This window comes from Leuresthes tenuis, unplaced genomic scaffold (genome assembly GCF_036924035.1).
Source record: "Leuresthes tenuis unplaced genomic scaffold, fLeuTen1.0.hap1 SCAF_4, whole genome shotgun sequence".
In the NCBI taxonomy this organism is placed as follows: Eukaryota; Metazoa; Chordata; class Actinopteri; order Atheriniformes; family Atherinopsidae; genus Leuresthes; species Leuresthes tenuis.
In genome coordinates, this window is record NW_027325358.1 from 7,487,297 (window position 1) to 7,503,400 (window position 16,104).

The 16,104-nt window shown below is 39.7% G+C and overlaps 3 protein-coding genes across 5 annotated transcripts; 2 read left to right on the forward strand and 1 right to left on the reverse strand.

Annotated features, from left to right (window-relative positions):
* Positions 1-225: 225 nt before the first annotated feature.
* Positions 226-4,593, forward strand: fgf8b (fibroblast growth factor 8b). 2 transcript variants are annotated; one of them, XM_072384348.1, is made up of 5 exons: positions 226-903; positions 1,012-1,048; positions 1,667-1,847; positions 3,210-3,316; positions 3,584-4,593. In XM_072384348.1, exons 1-5 carry the CDS (start codon positions 845-847, stop codon positions 3,878-3,880), a joined length of 681 nt encoding a protein of 226 aa, XP_072240449.1. In that variant the 5' UTR covers positions 226-844; the 3' UTR covers positions 3,881-4,593. The 2 variants fall into 2 exon arrangements, with proteins under 2 accessions (XP_072240449.1, XP_072240450.1); XM_072384349.1 differs by having other exon boundaries at positions 1,715-1,847.
* An 807-nt stretch (positions 4,594-5,400) lies between these two features.
* Positions 5,401-9,337, reverse strand: dpcd (deleted in primary ciliary dyskinesia homolog (mouse)). Of its 2 annotated transcripts, XM_072383764.1 has the most exons (6): positions 9,216-9,337; positions 7,804-7,884; positions 7,573-7,697; positions 7,339-7,472; positions 7,083-7,185; positions 5,401-6,640 (listed from the first exon to the last, which is right to left on the reverse strand). In XM_072383764.1, the coding sequence occupies exons 1-6, from the start codon at positions 9,277-9,279 to the stop codon at positions 6,536-6,538; spliced, it is 612 nt and encodes a 203-aa protein (XP_072239865.1). In that variant the 5' UTR covers positions 9,280-9,337; the 3' UTR covers positions 5,401-6,535. The 2 variants fall into 2 exon arrangements, with proteins under 2 accessions (XP_072239865.1, XP_072239866.1); XM_072383765.1 differs by lacking the exon at positions 7,804-7,884.
* A 189-nt stretch (positions 9,338-9,526) lies between these two features.
* Positions 9,527-16,021, forward strand: poll (polymerase (DNA directed), lambda). The gene is made up of 9 exons (XM_072384350.1): positions 9,527-9,570; positions 10,999-11,142; positions 11,310-11,607; positions 11,788-11,902; positions 12,029-12,367; positions 12,472-12,645; positions 13,986-14,114; positions 14,811-14,979; positions 15,056-16,021. The coding sequence occupies exons 2-9, from the start codon at positions 11,028-11,030 to the stop codon at positions 15,415-15,417; spliced, it is 1,701 nt and encodes a 566-aa protein (XP_072240451.1). The 5' UTR covers positions 9,527-9,570; positions 10,999-11,027; the 3' UTR covers positions 15,418-16,021.
* The last annotated feature ends 83 nt before the right edge of the window (positions 16,022-16,104 follow it).

Here is a 16,104-nt window from a genome sequence, read left to right on the forward strand (position 1 = left end):
TCATGTCAGACTGTAGTTTATTTTTAATCTTTCATCTCATTTGGTGTTAAATTCGACATCCACACTGATGACTGTGATGTTTATGCATTTACAAGAAAACAGTTGCAGGCTAAGCGTCTCAACAAGTATTCAGTTTCATCTTGGCTCCAGCCTGAACGCTCCGCCTGCTCTCGACGAGGATATTGACTTTCCCGCAAGTTAAAGTATTTAAATGTAGAGGGAGACAGATGCTGTAAGTGGACTGGAGGCAACCGCAAGACATACACGTGTGGGTGGAAGGTTGACGCTGGAACTTTACAATCTGCGCGTATAGAGACAGCTGTCGAAACATTATTCTAACTATATAATCAAACAGAGTCGCGGCGTTACTTTTTAGATTAATTCATCATCGTTTATCAAACCATTTCACTTTTGAATTTGTTTATCTTAGTTTAGGAAATCCGCATCTCGCTAATGATGCGTAAAGATCCGTGCGTAAAACATCCTCAGCACTACTCTGTCAGAGCAAGTCAAGAGGGAACCCTTTCTACTTTAAAGCGTCATTGCTGAATAACTGACTGTCACAAAGAAGATTTGATGGAGGTGGCTTGGTGACAGCGACACTTTGCGGACTTTAAATTTGGATTAGCACCGCAACGCCTTTAAATCTTCCGAACTTTTCATCCCATCAGTAGAGTGGCGAGCAGGACTCGTACCTGCATCGGGACTCTGACAGTTCTGGATCTCTTAATTGTCATGGCTGTTACTCTCCATGTGTAACGAGGGGGGATAAAACTAAGCTGAAATACCCATCAGGACGAACTTTATTTCCGAGGGATTCCATCACCGAATCAGTGGAGTATTCATGAAGCAATATTTGAACTATTACAAGATGAGGCTGAGAACATCGAGGTTAGGTTATCTGTAAGTACAAAACTGCAAACACAATATCTGTGTAACTCTGTAATAAATTATTTGAGCAACGTATCAGAGTGTATAATTAATTTCGTTTTTGTTTTGTTTTTACCGCAGGTTACTTCAGTTCACGGCGCTTTGCTTTTACGCACAGGTAACTCACATTTTCTATTCAATAACAACAACAAAAAAACATTTAGCCTACAAAGTTCTAAAGGCTAATCCATTTGAGCCGAATTTAAAAGACACCCTGGCACTATGTTTGCAGTCCAATGTCTGCACTTCTCCAATAGGCTGCAATAACAATGAAAACATTTTATTATGAGTGCTATGGCAATTGGCAACAATTCAAACATCTTGAGAAATGTTAAGCTCCAGCCTAAAAGGTAATTGTTAAAACACATGTGGCTGGAGAACGGCTGAAATGAGGAGGGGGAAAAGAAAAAAAATCAGAAGTCATGACGGGGTGAAAGATCATCGGTGGTAAAAACAACCTATCAGAGTGAAATGTCATCCACGAGGGTCACTGAAAGCATCTCCAAAACAGGCCACCATAAATCAGAGAAAAGTAGGGTTTATTTAAGCTAAAAATGATGAAAGTCACCCCGATCTGATAGCCGGGGCCTTATTGGCTGTTTAATAGAAGCTTCAGTCTCCTGACGTTTGACGTGTTTTGTTTTTTTTTTAAGTCAAGAAAATCTTCGCAGCATTCAAAAAGTAATGTCATGTTGCGTGAAATGTTTTTTTTTTTTTTTTTTTAATTATCCGGCAGAACTCGGTGCAATCTCCTCCTAATTTCAAGCACCATGTCACTGAGCAGAGCCGGCTGTCTGACCGGATGAGCCGCAGACTGACCCGAACCTACCAGCTGTACAGCCGAACCAGCGGGAAACACGTCCAGGTCCTGGCCAACAAGAGGGTCAACGCCAACGGCGACGACGGGGCGGTACACGGTAGGATTCAGCCGACCCATGAATTTAAAGTGTGTTTGGATGACAAAAAATGTATAATTTGTGGTTAATTCATCATTAAAAAGCAAAATATCGCGAGGATACGTTCTGTAATTTCCATATTTTTCTCTTCCATCATTTCGAAGAAAATCCTATAAACTTTCTTATATGCGTTAAGTTTTATTCCAAACTTGTGTTACAAATAGACTGTTGAACTGACCCCACACATGTTAATCCGTTCAACGGAAACCTTTTTATTGTCTGAGACGATGAAGACACTTAACTCCTAATAGCTTGATCAAAGTTTTGGACAGTTAGTCTACGGTTCCTTTCATTTCAGCGTTTTCAGAGAAACAATAAAATGCAAAACAAATTCACATTACAGACATGGGAATTGTGTAAATTCGTTGAAGCAAGATCCATCATGTTGAAAAATGCTTGAGACAGGAGAAACAGTAGTTGTAAACATTGTTAACAGCACCAGTGCTGTCTTCTGCAGATTATTTCTTGGTGGTCTTAAATCTTCGACACCTGTTAGGATGAACTTTCGTGGGGAATTTTTTCTTCACTTCAAGCAAGGAAAAACTGCCTGACACTTAAGGGGAGCATAATTACTGTCTCTAAATGATTTTTGGTGCCTCCAGCCATCTTTCCACCACCATCCATCCACCTCTCAGTGCCTGCTGCCTGCCTCTTGGACCCTGACTTTATGAGGAATTTTCATTGCTTTACAACTCAATGTATGACTCAATTTATAAGGCGCGGTGAAGTCAGCATCTTCACTTTATACCTCTTCCTCTCCATGCCTCTTCTGGGCTCACTTTTGTCTTTTAAATCTGCCGAGACTCACATTCACAGAGAGAGTCAGTCATGCACACTCTGGCTACACATCTTAAGTGGGTGTCACTCTTGTAACTGGCCCAAATCTGACCATTGCTCTGTGCTTGTGGCTGTGTCTCTGACCGCAGTATTCTCACTCTCCTTTATCCCCAGTCTGAGCTGCATCACAGCACAGCATTTAACAGGCGTTCAACAACAATCACTCCGTGCAAAATCACTATCATTTGACGCTATTTTGGACGGACTGCAGTCTTTGTTAAAGGTGGCTGCCGAATCACAGGGGTTAAGAGGGATTCATGTCCCTCTCATGATGCTGGTTGACCAGTCGTGATCATTTTGAGTCAAATAAAGCCATGTAATGATGACATGATCTGTTTCATTACAATCTATGCCATACATGAAGAGAACATTCAGAGGAAAGAAGCGCAGAGCTCATTTATCACAGGTTAGCATCATGATCTGCGTGCCTGTATCGTGTCAGACTTGTGTCATCACGTTATTTGTCGTTTGTTTTTGTCTGTGCAGCTAAACTGGAAGTGGAGACAGACTCTTTTGGAAGTCGTGTTCGCATTAAAGGGGTGAAGACAGGATACTACATATGCATGAACAAGAGGGGGAAGCTGATCGGCAAGGTAATCTGGAATTCATACATTTGTGGCTGCATAAAATTGCAGCAACATCTTGAAGTTTTTCTGTTTCTTGGAATTGTTATTCCAGATTTGGAGCTCATGGTAACACATTGTTGAGACATATTCAATGCCAGAACAAATTGAAGATTTGTCTGAGCAGCCATCCTAAGATTTCAAAGAGTATTTGATTGTTTTGAAATGAAGATGATATTTCCGCTTCCTGGAGATTGTCCAAAACATCTCAACTTCTCCCTGCTTTTTCTCTCCCAGCGGAAAGGGCGAGGCAAAGACTGCATCTTCACAGAGATTGTTCTGGAAAACAACTACACGGCGCTCCAGAACGCCAAGTATGAGGGCTGGTACATGGCTTTCACACGCAAAGGCCGCCCCAGGAAGGCCTCCAAGACCAAGCAGCACCAGAGGGAGGCCCACTTCATGAAGCGTCTTCCTAGGGGGCACTTGCTAAGTGAGAGGAGACCATTTGATGTCCTTCCTCTCCCTGTCCCCATGCAGCCTTTCAGCAAGCGGACTAAACATTCCCATCACCAGCGCTCAGGGGGACGCTGAGGACTGAAACCGCTGAGGGAGAACCGCAGATGACCCAGCACAGAGGAACCACTTCAGGAGGAAGTATGTGCTTGGAAGGAAATTTACTTGTACACTCAAGTGCCCATACACTTTTTGCCTCATTTGTGGACATATTATGTAATTCTTGGTACTGGATTGTATGTAAACTATCTAATCTGCTAGTTATTTCCAGTCCAGACAGACTGTAGGAAGGACTTTCTTGTTATTAAATCAGGGCATTTTAAATACTGGAGAGCTCAACAATAATGTCATGATTGAAAACCTTTGGTTAGAACTTAGCCCGCTTAGCAACAAAGAATGTTTAAAAGAGAAATAAGTACAATGAAGCTTGACGTGGCAGCTATCTGTGGTTACAGCAACTTGAGTCTCACTTCACATGCATCTTGCCTTCAGAAAGGCCATTTTGGAGAATATGTAACCTGTTTTTTCTACATGTATGAATATATTTTTACTGTAAAAATGTAAATTACATCAAATGATGGAAATATTTATTGTAGAGTGTATATTAAAACCACTAAAGAATCAGTTCTCAAGCTCTTTGGCTTCTCTCTTGTGTGGTTGTTTTGGAATGGAAGGCTAGCATGCAAAGTCGGTAGCCCCCAAAAATGTTGTTTTTTGTTTTTTTTTTCCTTCTTCTTCTTCAAGCCGAAGACCCAGATAACTGAGGGGCAATATCTGTGACAGGCTTCAGAATTCAATGTGCTCAGCAAGTGAGACTTGGGCCTGAATGGCCCGAGCTATGCATTAAAAGCGATGAGGTCAGCCCACCATTTTGGCCCAAACAAAGGTTACCACCATGTAGTTGCATTTCTCACGATCGCACACCGTAACCCTCTGATCAAATGGGCCCTTTGTGGAACCTCATATAAAAGGGCATGTTATACAATAGTGGGTTCGAATAATAACACGAGGAGGGGTCAGTTATCAAAAAGAAGCCAGTCACACAGGGAGGGGTGAGGGTTTTGGAGGGGATGGGTGGGGGTTTTGTGGAGAGGGAGCTGAGGGGCTGCAGAAAAAGCACCAGGGCCTGTGTGGCAAAATGTGGCATCGACTGAAAGAGGGGGAATGGCTGGGAAGAGGCATTCGGGAATGAAAGGGAGCCAGAAAAGAAACTCTCTTCCCAGAAGCAGTTGAGCATGACCATCAGAGGCCAAATGACAGGGGAGGAGGAAGACCCTGAACAGAGCGGCTCGGCTGCTCTCACCAAGCATGAGCTGGATGTCCAATTTGTTAGTTGGTGTTTGCTGCTGCAGGGATATACATCGACAGCAGCTCAAGCTCACAAGTCTGTTGATAATGAGAGAAAATGGCCAACTTTTCGACCTCATTGCAAAACTGTTATATTCAGTGCGTCTTCTCTACAGCAGAGAGTTTTGAAAACAAGTAGAATCAACACTGAAGCTCTTAAAAGCCAAACTGCAAATTTTTTTTGTCACTTCGCAGTTTGAAAATAAAAAAACTCTGTCAAGTCCCCCCCCACCCCTCCTCCTCCTCCCTCCCTAGAAAATCCTACAAAACAATGGGACTGATGGGCTTAAAATGTTTTCTTGTATCCTGTCCTTTCCATCTGGAATAAGACAAAGCACAATAGTGAGAGACCTGTGGTTTTGTCTCTGCTTTTTGCACTTGCTCTCTGGGTTTGGACAAGCGGTGAAAAATGCAAGGAATCACAAGGCTGCAACAATCTATATTTAAATGCCATTGTCTCGTTTAAACAGCACCCCTCTTTTTCTTTTTTATCCAGTCTTTAAGTATCTCTAACTGAACAGAATGTTTCCTTTAATTGAATGTGGTCAGAAAGTCGACAAATATCCCACTTTAATACTTTTTATCTTATACTTCATACGGTGTATACACAAAGATGTACTTAAGCCAAAGACATCAAATGTTGACATCATATTCCTGCCTGTGAGGTGACAGTGTCAGAGCAAATCAAAACAAAACTGTGGAAAAGTGACATTCAACTTTTAAGTCTGCAGCATTTCAGCTGGCGACCACTAAGTCCGAGTGACCCTTTGTCAAAAGGGGAAATGGTAAAACTAGCTTCAGAGATGGCTTTCAGGGTGGCCGACTGCATGCAAGGAACATAAGGGTATTCATTTAACACAAATGGGATGTCTTCGTAACTGTGACCTCGGAACGAACAGGGATGAAGCATTGTGTGTTTTGAGTGTTTTACAAGGACATCAGTGAAAGGAAAGAGGTAGGGTATGTGGACCCCTCCCTCCCCAAAAAAGAAAGAAAAAGGAAAAGAAAAATAGCTCCATTGTAGGTATGGTGATAAGAAGCAAAAACAAATACAGTTCCGATGCAATTAAATATTTGCCTTCTCCCAGAGAAATATTCTGGGGGGAAAAAGAGATCCTACAAAGTTTGGTAATCTGGTTACGAGATCAAACACACGTAACATATTTCATTAATAACGTCTACAGCTAATGGAAATGGCTGGACATGTTTTAACATTAACTACTCCAGAAAACTGATCATAATAGGATGCATTAAACCAGTGACAAGGCACTGAGAATCTTAACGAGGGGATCCATTACAGAGAAGTAAACAAGTGCTCACATGTGACTTAAAAAGCTCAGTTTTATATGCAGCTCAGAATCAATTTTTCGTTCTCACAGTCATAATTTACTGGGTTTTGCAGTCGACATCCCCTTCAGTGTTCCCCTTCATTTTCTTCAGTTCCTTCAGCAGCTCCTGCTCCAGGGTTAAGATCTCTTTGGGTTTCTTGTACTAAATAAGAAAAATCATTCAATTCTTCTTGTGGGTATCCAACATTTTAAAAACCGCAAAAAATACACAGCAAATTAAGCAAAAGGAGAAATGACGAGATATGAAAAACATTTTGCCTGAAAGCCAAAACACTTTGTCCTCATGCTTTGCACAGAATACTTTAAATATGTTTATATCTACATATCACATAAATATTTACACTTTAAAAATGCTATGTAGAGATTTTAGGAGGGTTTCTTTGGATATCAAAGAAGAAAAAAAACACATTTTCTACACTTTTGCCTCATTCATCCCGAACAGACAATGCGATGTAGGTCCAAACATTTACATTTGAACAAAGGTCTACGGATCAGCCTTAATTCTTACAAAATCATATTTAAACCAGTGAGCTAAAAATCATTGGTATTGATTAAATTTTCCTTGACCGTTTTGTGAGACTTACGCTGACAATTAATGTGTTGTTGGCATGTGTGAAGCTGAGAGAAGAGCTGTCCAGTGACAGCTGACTTCGATCAAGATCAGGAACACCGAACTTCTTATAATACCTGGGAAGAAATGGGAAGGATGTCAAAGACCCATCACAAAGCAGCGGCACAGGCAAATGTATTGTAAACAGTGCCATCTATAGGGAGTACAAAAGGACTGCATGTAACAAGTATTAAACACAATGACCGGATGGTCAGACAGAGCCAATTCACTTTTTGTTTGAGGTTTTTATGGTGATGCATCTCTCAGACGGCTCTGCAGAAACACTGAAGACATCTTTGGGGTAGGGAAGGTTACGAATCCTCCACTGAAAGCTGTTTTTTGTGTCTTTGCGCATGAGCACAGGCTGTGGAATCAACCAAACACACAAACAAAATCATTTTTATTTTGGAGACCCAATGATTTGAATGTGATTCAGAGTCAATTCAATAATAAAAACAGCCCACATTGCAGCAGCTCTCTTTGATCACATCAGAGTCCAATGATACAGCAGCGCTTACAAGTGGCTCCCCAACCTCTACCTGCCAGGAGCCCTGAACTCCGAGTGTGCTTTTATGGCGCCACTTTCGTACTGAAATGCACAAAATGTTTCATAAAACATGAACTAATTCTGTGTCTTGAAATGTAGACATTAGTAGCTTTATGTGGCTGCGTGAAACAGGAAATCTGCTGCTTACCAATTAGTTCATCTGTCTTCAAATCATACTCTTCTGCCATTTCTTTTCCATCTGTAAAGAGGTAGTGAATCTTTCTTTTTCCTGAGGGTGAAATTTAGAAACAAATTAATATATGTCATAACTATCAGAGCAGTAAGATGTAAAACATGTCTTAATTCAAACCAAACTTTGACAAAGTATTTCAGGGCAAAAGTTGTTTTGTAGTTACGGAGTACAAGAGAATTTATAATAAAAATCAAATAGTAACATACATTCATATTTATAGAAAATACCACATGAAGTATGAACAAGGAAACATTCCTCTTCACCAGTTCTGTCCATGTTCAGATGGAGTGAATATGCGTTTGTTTAGGATATATTGTACATCATCTAATACTCACACACGTGGTCGAATTGCAGAAATCTGAAGCCGAAAGACACTTCAGTTTGCTTTTTGAGAATATTATTGATGAACAGATGATACAGTGCACGTTTCAAACTGTTTTTAAAAAATTCATGTACGAATTCACTTGCCAGCTCAACAGTTACAAAATTGATCTAGACTATGTATTCTATAGAGTCCTATATGACACCAATCCCAGTTCTGGAAACACTGGTACAGCTCAACAAGTGTTACCAAAAGTGATTTATAAAGCAAAAGCAACACTTTGACACTCAACAAAAACAATTCAAATAGAAATAAAAGCAAGAAGTCAAGCTTAAAACACAAGGGTTAAAAGTATACAAAGGACAAGCAAAAAAAGTTATCAAGAAACAAGTCAGTCACAGGCATATCAACGAATTAAGAATAGTTACTTTCAAAGATGTATGCTTTAAGCTTAATTTGAAAAGAAGAGCGGCTGTCTATGTCCCGCACCCAGGCAGGCAGCTGCTTCCAGGGGTGAGGAGCCTGAAAACAGATGGCTCTGCCTCCCATAGTCTTTGAAATTCTTGTAACAACAAGTAGACTAGAGCGACCTGGTCTTGTGGGGTGAGAGGGAATAATAGGATTCACCAGATAGTAAGAACTTAGGGCTTTGTATAAATTAAAAGGATTTTGCCTTTTCTAAACCACTGTTTTATCTTGGACTCTGTGTCTGAAATAGGTTTTTAAAAATTGAACTAAAATATCACAATTCACAGAGCTTCATTTAAGACACCCAGAAAACAGTGAATCGCATTACACTATTTAATTTCGTTCTACGAGGCAACGGTCTGTTGAAAATATACGTAAACACATGTAAAAAGTGTGTTTATATATTACAAGATCAATTGTGCCACCAGCTTGTTGCCTAGTGACACTGGATAAAAGCTAGCTAACAAGTTGAGTTGAGGAAGTTAACAACTTAACGACGGCAAAACTAAACTCATTCTGGTGATATTATAAACGTAACTACTTTCATTACAAGAAAGATTAGCCTTGTTGTGCTTACCGTCGTGTATCAACGCCGTTTTCTTTGAAGATTTTAAGATATCAATCCAGCTTTGCACAGCCATGTTTCCAGAAAGGGTTCTCTGAAGCCACTTCCGGACTCAGCCGGTAACCACAGCAACTGGGATCAATATATATAAAAAAGGAAAACATAATAAATACCAAAGTATTTATTGGTCAAATTTTATCATCCAATCTATTATTTTGAACATAATTCAATATTTACTTGCAGGAAGTTGTGTGGATAATTTTTAAGCAAACTCAACGGAAACCTTGACCCGGAAGTGAATATACGACTTAAATACTGTCCGTCTTTCTCTCTGTGTTGTTCTACGAATGGTTCCATCACGACAGGGGTAAGAGTTAAATTTTACACTTTAGACTTTTCAGCTTAGATGTTTCTGTTATATTAGGAAACATTGGACGAATACAAGTTGGAGGAATTGGAAGAACACAACCGAAACAGTCTAAATACGGATTTTCTGCTTTTTCTAACGTTCCCTTTTTATTAAGGAAGTTAGCTAGCACTGCATTAATAACTAATATGTCGTCCTGTTTTGAAGTGCTATAAACTGCTTAGTTACTTGGCTTAAAATAGACACACTGAACCTTCTAGAGCTCTAAATTGGTTGCTGTTTGAGAGATTTTATTTACTATATTGGTAGTAGGAGTTAACCCGAATAATGCAACACAACAGACATGAATCAATGTTGTAATGGTACATAGTACAATGGTCAAGCGCGCAGTTGGACAAATTTATACCCCCCCTCGTGTATAATGGTCGTATTTTACATTATACAGGATGTCTATTTCAGAGGAGATGTTTTATTGTAGATTGCGGTACATTTTTGATCCCGTCTGTTCATCCCATGATTGTGTTTGAAAAAAAAATCTTTGATATAAAACTGGAATATACAGTAGAAAAGTAAACACAGCGCAAATACCTCCTCATGAAATAAAGCCACGAGTGTAATGTTGCTGTCAATGAAAATATATTTGCTAATTAGATACATTTTTAAATAACGAGTACTGTGATCTTTCTGTTCTATTATGATACTTTGTTAAAAAAATCAAGGGATCCTTGTTTTGAAAATAGACCCAAAAAGCAAGGTTTTTAGCTCCTTTCATATACCAAGTTGGATCAAACCTAAAAGTTTTAAATCAGTATTAGTTAGTTGAAGCTGAGAGATTTTTTTAAGGATATCTGATGTGAACTGAGAGGGTTAACTGAGTTGGCAAAGAGTGACCAAAGAGTGAGTGGTGAATTTAAACATAGTTTTAAAAACCAGAGTATGTTTTAGAAGAGCTTTTGAACATTTTTAGAAGGGTTGGTTCTCTGCATTGTTGGACATGCAGGTTTTACAGTGTGAATGAGACACATACTTAAACACTGTTAGAAGTAGAGCTGCACAATATCAGAACAACATGCAGTACCTTGTTCATTATTGCATTACGCACATGATATGACTTGCAATATACAAACAAATACTCAGGTGTAACGAGGGCTCCATTCCACCTCTGCACTTGTGCATGCTGGTTAGTTGTAGAACTAATGTTGCTCTCACTAAAACACCTGTGCTTCTTCTAAGATTTCAAGTCAAAATGTCTGCCATGAAAAAGGTCTTAGCCTACAATTTATAGAAGTCCAAAGAGTTTTTTCTTATTTTAATTTTGTGCATATTGAAATGGAAATTATGTAGAAAAAAGTCACCTTATCCTCCAGATTTGGGGATTTTACACTGCAGAATGTAAGAAAACTTCCCAATTCCCTTTCTGTGCCACAGGCCACGGGCTCCTCCTTTCTACAAACAAGATGGAGCCTCGTCACGGCATCGTGAAAGCTTTCCCAAAAGTCAAAAGAGCCAAAGTGCTTCAGGGAAAGGATGCACCCCCTCTAAAGAGGAAACTCGATGAGTGTGATGTCACAGGTTGTTACTTTATTTTAATTTATTATGCATTGTGGTGACCTAAAGTGAAGCAATCGTAAATTGAGTTATAAAAATTAATGGTAGGAAATGCAAAAGCAATAGATTGAGAGAAAATAGATGCATATTAGTCAACATGATATATTTGCTGATTTTAACCTCTATCTCAGGAAATACTTTCAATGGAGTCACAGTGTACCTTCTGCCTGCTGGAATTGGCAATGCCAGATGCCAGATCTTCGAGAGACAAATCCAGCAGAATGGAGGACAAACTGAGAATACTCTGAATCCCAGGGTCACTCATGTCGTTGTGGGTGACGGCATGGACAGCGACAGGGCTCTGCGCTTGCTGAAAGTGGATTGTATGCCCTCTGGTGTCCATCTGGTGAAATGCACTTGGTTGAGCTTGTGCATCAGTGAGAGGAAACTGCTGGACATAGACAGCTACAGTCTAATTTTATCAAACAGGTACATAATATATTTGTAATGTTTTAGAATATTAATGTCTGGAAGCTTTTGTCACCTCCATTTCTGATTATCCTGTCTGATAATGTGAAATTGCATCAGCTTGTCAGTTATACAGTTTCATATTAGACAAACTTGTAGATTTTCAGTGTAATTAAATATTTACATGTGCTCTCCATCAAGGGTGTCAGAAACAAAGCATGAGGACACAAAAGAAGAATTACCAACTGTCAAACCTACTGACAAAACTACCACAGAACCAGTGACTCAAACCGAGCAAGAAGAAACCGTAGACATGGTAGGTTTCAATGTCACAGCTCTCCTATTTGCTGTTTTAAAGGACTAAAACTATACTTAAAAAACATGAAAGCAGTCTGTGCGTGTTGGATTGTCATTATGATTTCAGTTGACATTGTACATGCAGACAATTCCAGACAGGAAAGAGGAAATACGAGGAGAAGAGGACGGCGTCTCTCAGAGTGACCTCGAAGCTCTCATCACTGGCCAGCATCCCATAGAGGAAGCTCCCAGCTCCAGCCTAAACCCCGGTCCAGACGTTGCTACTCAGAAACCGGTGTCAGGGAAGTGGGTCTGCGCCCAGTCTTCCCAGTCCAAAAGTAATAACTTCAACAAGCACATCACAGAGAAGCTTGAAGTGCTGGCCAAGGCCTACACACATCAGGGGGACAAGTGGAGGGCACTGGGTTACTCCAAGGCTGTCAACGCACTGAAGAGCTACCATAAGCCTGTTACATCGTACCAGGTGGCCTAATTCAGAGGGGTTAAATGTAATGTCGGCCATGTTATTGGTTAGATATCTTCTTTCATCATATTGGGATCATTTCCAACTTTTCCCATTGGTTTTAGGAAGCTTGTCAGATCCCAGGAATAGGAAAACGCATGGCTGACAAAATCGAGGAAATCATGGAGAGTGGCCACTTGCGGAAGCTGGATCACATCGGGGAGGCCGTGCCAGTTTTAGAGCTTTTCACCAACATCTGGGGAGCAGGAGCAAAGACCGCTCAACTTTGGTACCAACAGGTGAAAAACCACACAGTCATTATCGCCTCAAAATATACGTGAGATAAGAGGAATGCATTCTGGAGGAGAATGTAACAGATAACTGAGTTTGGCAAGACACAAGTTGTGCCAGTATTACTACTATTATTATACCAAAGATAGATTTATGTTATCAGCACATGGATTGTTGAAGAGATTTTTTACAAATCTGAAAACTTCCAGCTCAAAACTTTTGTTGTCGCAACTCTAAAATGAAAGAGATGCTTGTGAAAGTGTTTATGTTGTGTGTTAAGAGATGTTTTTCAGCGGGCCACAGAAGTGTATAATCCTCAGTATATACCAGTATATAATCTGTGACTGCATGACTTTTGAGTTTAACAGTAGGGTATTTGCTCTTATAAAAATATTCAGAGCTAATAACTTAGATTAGCCTTTAAAAATAACTTTTCATTACTATGATTCAAAACCCGTTTTTGTATGTCAGACTCAATTGTCCTCAGCATTTTGGTCATCAGTTGCTCTTTGTCTCTTTGCTGAGAATTGTATTGGTCTACCCTTCAATTTAAGACATCCCAAAAGTGTTTGTTTGATTCAAGTCCTGCGGCATATTTGGCCAAGTCATAAGTGACGCGTCTTTCTTCTTTTTACATTGTTGCCATTCTGGAATATTTCCACTCTCTACATCTTGGAAAACAGGAGCCGTCTTAGCCAGGATGTTGGTGTATACACAGGCGTTCATGTTGCCATCTGTGAACACAATCTTTTTCAGTGCCAGGTTAACATTTTATATATAAAGCCAGGGTGCAGATAGCCTCAGCCCATAGGTCCAAACCTGAGAGGGTTCTCCAGTTCAAAAGTAATTTTCTAAATTTGTTTATGCAATTAGTATCGGCTGTTCAGAAAAATAACTGTACTCAGTTATGTATCAGAGGGTACATTAACTTTTATAGTGTTGAGTTTCTGATACTGCAGATTGTTCTTAAGAGGAACTCGACTTTTCTATTAAAACTTAATACAATTTGTAACAAATGGACATTTAAGTAATATTGCACAGAGGTGTACTCACCCTTGTTTTATTCTGTGTTGGTAATATGCTCAGATCACATGTATTTATCTAAAGTATTCGTTTTAGGTCGCTGTCAGGAACATTATACCTTGGATCTTAATTAATATGTTGATTTATTATCAAAGGCTTTGTTATTAAAACTTCTTTCAGAGTGTTTCATCCTCATTAGATATTTTATATTAACTGAAAATGTGCTCCCAAACAAATTCACAAATAGAATGTAATCCAATTTAAGTTGGTGTCTGAGATAAATATTCTTTGAAAATCTTCTTCAAATGTGTGATGTTTCTCTCAGGGATTTCGCACTTTGGAGGACATCGGCACAAAAGCCCACCTGAGCAACACTCAGAAAATAGGACTAAAGCACTACGATGACTTTTTAGACCGAATGCCCAGAGAGGAAGCAACGGCTATAGAGAAAGTGGTAACTAATCTTCATTTGTTACACCACAAGCTTGTATTTTTCTGTGATGCTGACTGAAATATCTTTGCTTCTTTCATCACTTCAACATGTTTAGCCAAGTTTGTAAAGAATTTAGATGATTCCCCCACGAACAATCAGCAATTTGGAAACTGAGGGCTGAAATAGGGAAAAATTTGAGTCAGCTTTCCTTGACAGCATGATGATGGTGAAAACAGACTTGACTCTCAGAGCGGAGCATCTCAACAGGGAAAAGTAAATCCTCAAACTTGCTGCGTCTTAAGTTAGCCAGATACCTGTTCACTCCACAGTCAAGTATGTAAGTTGTTCTCATTTTGAAAACGTCCGATTTTTTTTCCTCTAAAACCGCCAGATGGAGATTGCACATGATATGATGACAAAAGCATGTGTGCTCCCTCAGGCATGTCAAAATAATATGTTTAGCAAGCATACCTCCCGGTATTTGGCTGGAAACGGTTAAAAGCTAAGTTGTTTACTAGAGTAACAGGAAGAGAAAACGTAAAATTGTGCTTTTAACTGTGTTTTTATGGGGTGTGATGTTTTTGCACTGAAAAAGATTATGTTTCAGTATATTATTGGCCTTAATTGATGAATAAAAGGGATCAAACTTAATGACAATGCATTCCTGTGTATCTTGTGGTTCCATCAGTTTGTTTGGTTTGTTTATTTTTCATGCAGGTGAGGGACGCTACACAAGCCATCGACCCAGGCCTTGTGGCGATGGCCTGCGGCTCCTACCGTCGGGGAAAGGCTACATGTGGAGACGTTGATGTGCTAATATCTCACCCGGACGGCAAGTCCCACAAGGGTATTTTCAGCAAAGTACTGCAGATCCTTCATGACAGTGGTAAGGTCCATCGACTTGATTGAGTATTTTCTTTCAAATAAAGGAGGGAAAAAAACATCAACTGTTTATTTCCAAGGCTTTTTGACAGATGACCTGGTGAGCCACGAGGAGAACGGAGAGCAGAAGAAGTACATGGGTGTGTGCCGTTTGCCGGGACCCGGCCATCGCCATCGTCGGCTAGACATCATCGTTGTGCCTTACGAAGAGTTTGCCTGCGCGCTCATGTATTTCACAGGATCAGCACACTTCAACCGCTCTTTGAGAGCCCTGGCAAAGACGAAACATATGAGCTTATCCGAACACTCGCTGAATAAAGACGTGGTCCGTCAAGGTAACGTGAAGGTGCATGGTGGCACCCCACTTCCTACGCTGACAGAGAAGGATGTTTTTAGTCTTTTAGGCATACCGTACAGACAGCCTCATGAAAGGGACTGGTGATGATTTCTGTTTTTAAAGAAAAATAATCATGTTGATGATAGGCGATTATATAGGATTATACCCATATAATCACATTAAATTAAGTTTTACTGCTCCACAGATTGTGTAAGAGCTGTGTTTTACTTGAATGCTTACTCATTTTTTTTGCAAATTTAAGGGCAAGGGTCTCCCATAGTAAAAATCAAACTTTTTAAATCCTATTCTGGGAGGTTTTTGCAGTGTTAATATCTGAAATTTCCGCTGCAGCTACTTTACAGTACATGTCATTTTAAGATGTTTACAAAATAACTCATTGTCCTTTAGTTTTGATGTATGTGTTTGTTGTCTCTGCATGTTAACCATACAATACGAACATATTCTATGTGTATTGTTGAGCGTAAATGATGTGGATGCAGTTGTGTAAAAGGCACGATGGAGCAACTGACTGCCTTGTCCTGTACACCTGTAAAAGAGATTTTAAATCCAAAATAAATTCAAATCTAAAGTTTGATTAAAAACGTTAAGATTCTGTCACAATTATGACTGGAAAACTGCCTGCAAAGGTTTCAGAGACAGATATCTGTTTAGAAAGAGAATAGGACATTTTGATACTGGAGGATGTTTGGTGCTCTTCACTGATGATGAAATATCACAAATGCTCCTTTGTCCGTTTTCCCTTTGTTTTTATTTTAAGAACTTCAAGTTTAA

What these genes read in the sequence shown, in the direction of transcription:
- poll (XM_072384350.1), top strand. Translation starts at nt 11,028, where the DNA reads ATGGAGCCTCGTCACGGCATCGTGAAAGCTTTCCCAAAAGTCAAAAGA. An exon ending in AAGAAGAAACCGTAGACATG is followed by an intron (nt 11,903 to 12,028) that starts GTAGGTTTCAAT and finishes TTGTACATGCAG; the next exon opens with ACAATTCCAGACAGGAAAGA. An exon ending in CAACGGCTATAGAGAAAGTG is followed by an intron (nt 14,115 to 14,810) that starts GTAACTAATCTT and finishes TTTTTCATGCAG; the next exon opens with GTGAGGGACGCTACACAAGC.
- dpcd (XM_072383764.1), bottom strand. Translation starts at nt 9,279, where the DNA reads ATGGCTGTGCAAAGCTGGATTGATATCTTAAAATCTTCAAAGAAAACG. An exon ending in AACGGCGTTGATACACGACG is followed by an intron (nt 7,885 to 9,215) that starts GTAAGCACAACA and finishes TTTCACCCTCAG; the next exon opens with GAAAAAGAAAGATTCACTAC. An exon ending in TCAAAGAGAGCTGCTGCAAT is followed by an intron (nt 7,473 to 7,572) that starts GTGGGCTGTTTT and finishes TTGATTCCACAG; the next exon opens with CCTGTGCTCATGCGCAAAGA.
- fgf8b (XM_072384348.1), top strand. Translation starts at nt 845, where the DNA reads ATGAAGCAATATTTGAACTATTACAAGATGAGGCTGAGAACATCGAGG. An exon ending in CGACGACGGGGCGGTACACG is followed by an intron (nt 1,848 to 3,209) that starts GTAGGATTCAGC and finishes TTGTCTGTGCAG; the next exon opens with CTAAACTGGAAGTGGAGACA. An exon ending in GGGGGAAGCTGATCGGCAAG is followed by an intron (nt 3,317 to 3,583) that starts GTAATCTGGAAT and finishes TTTCTCTCCCAG; the next exon opens with CGGAAAGGGCGAGGCAAAGA.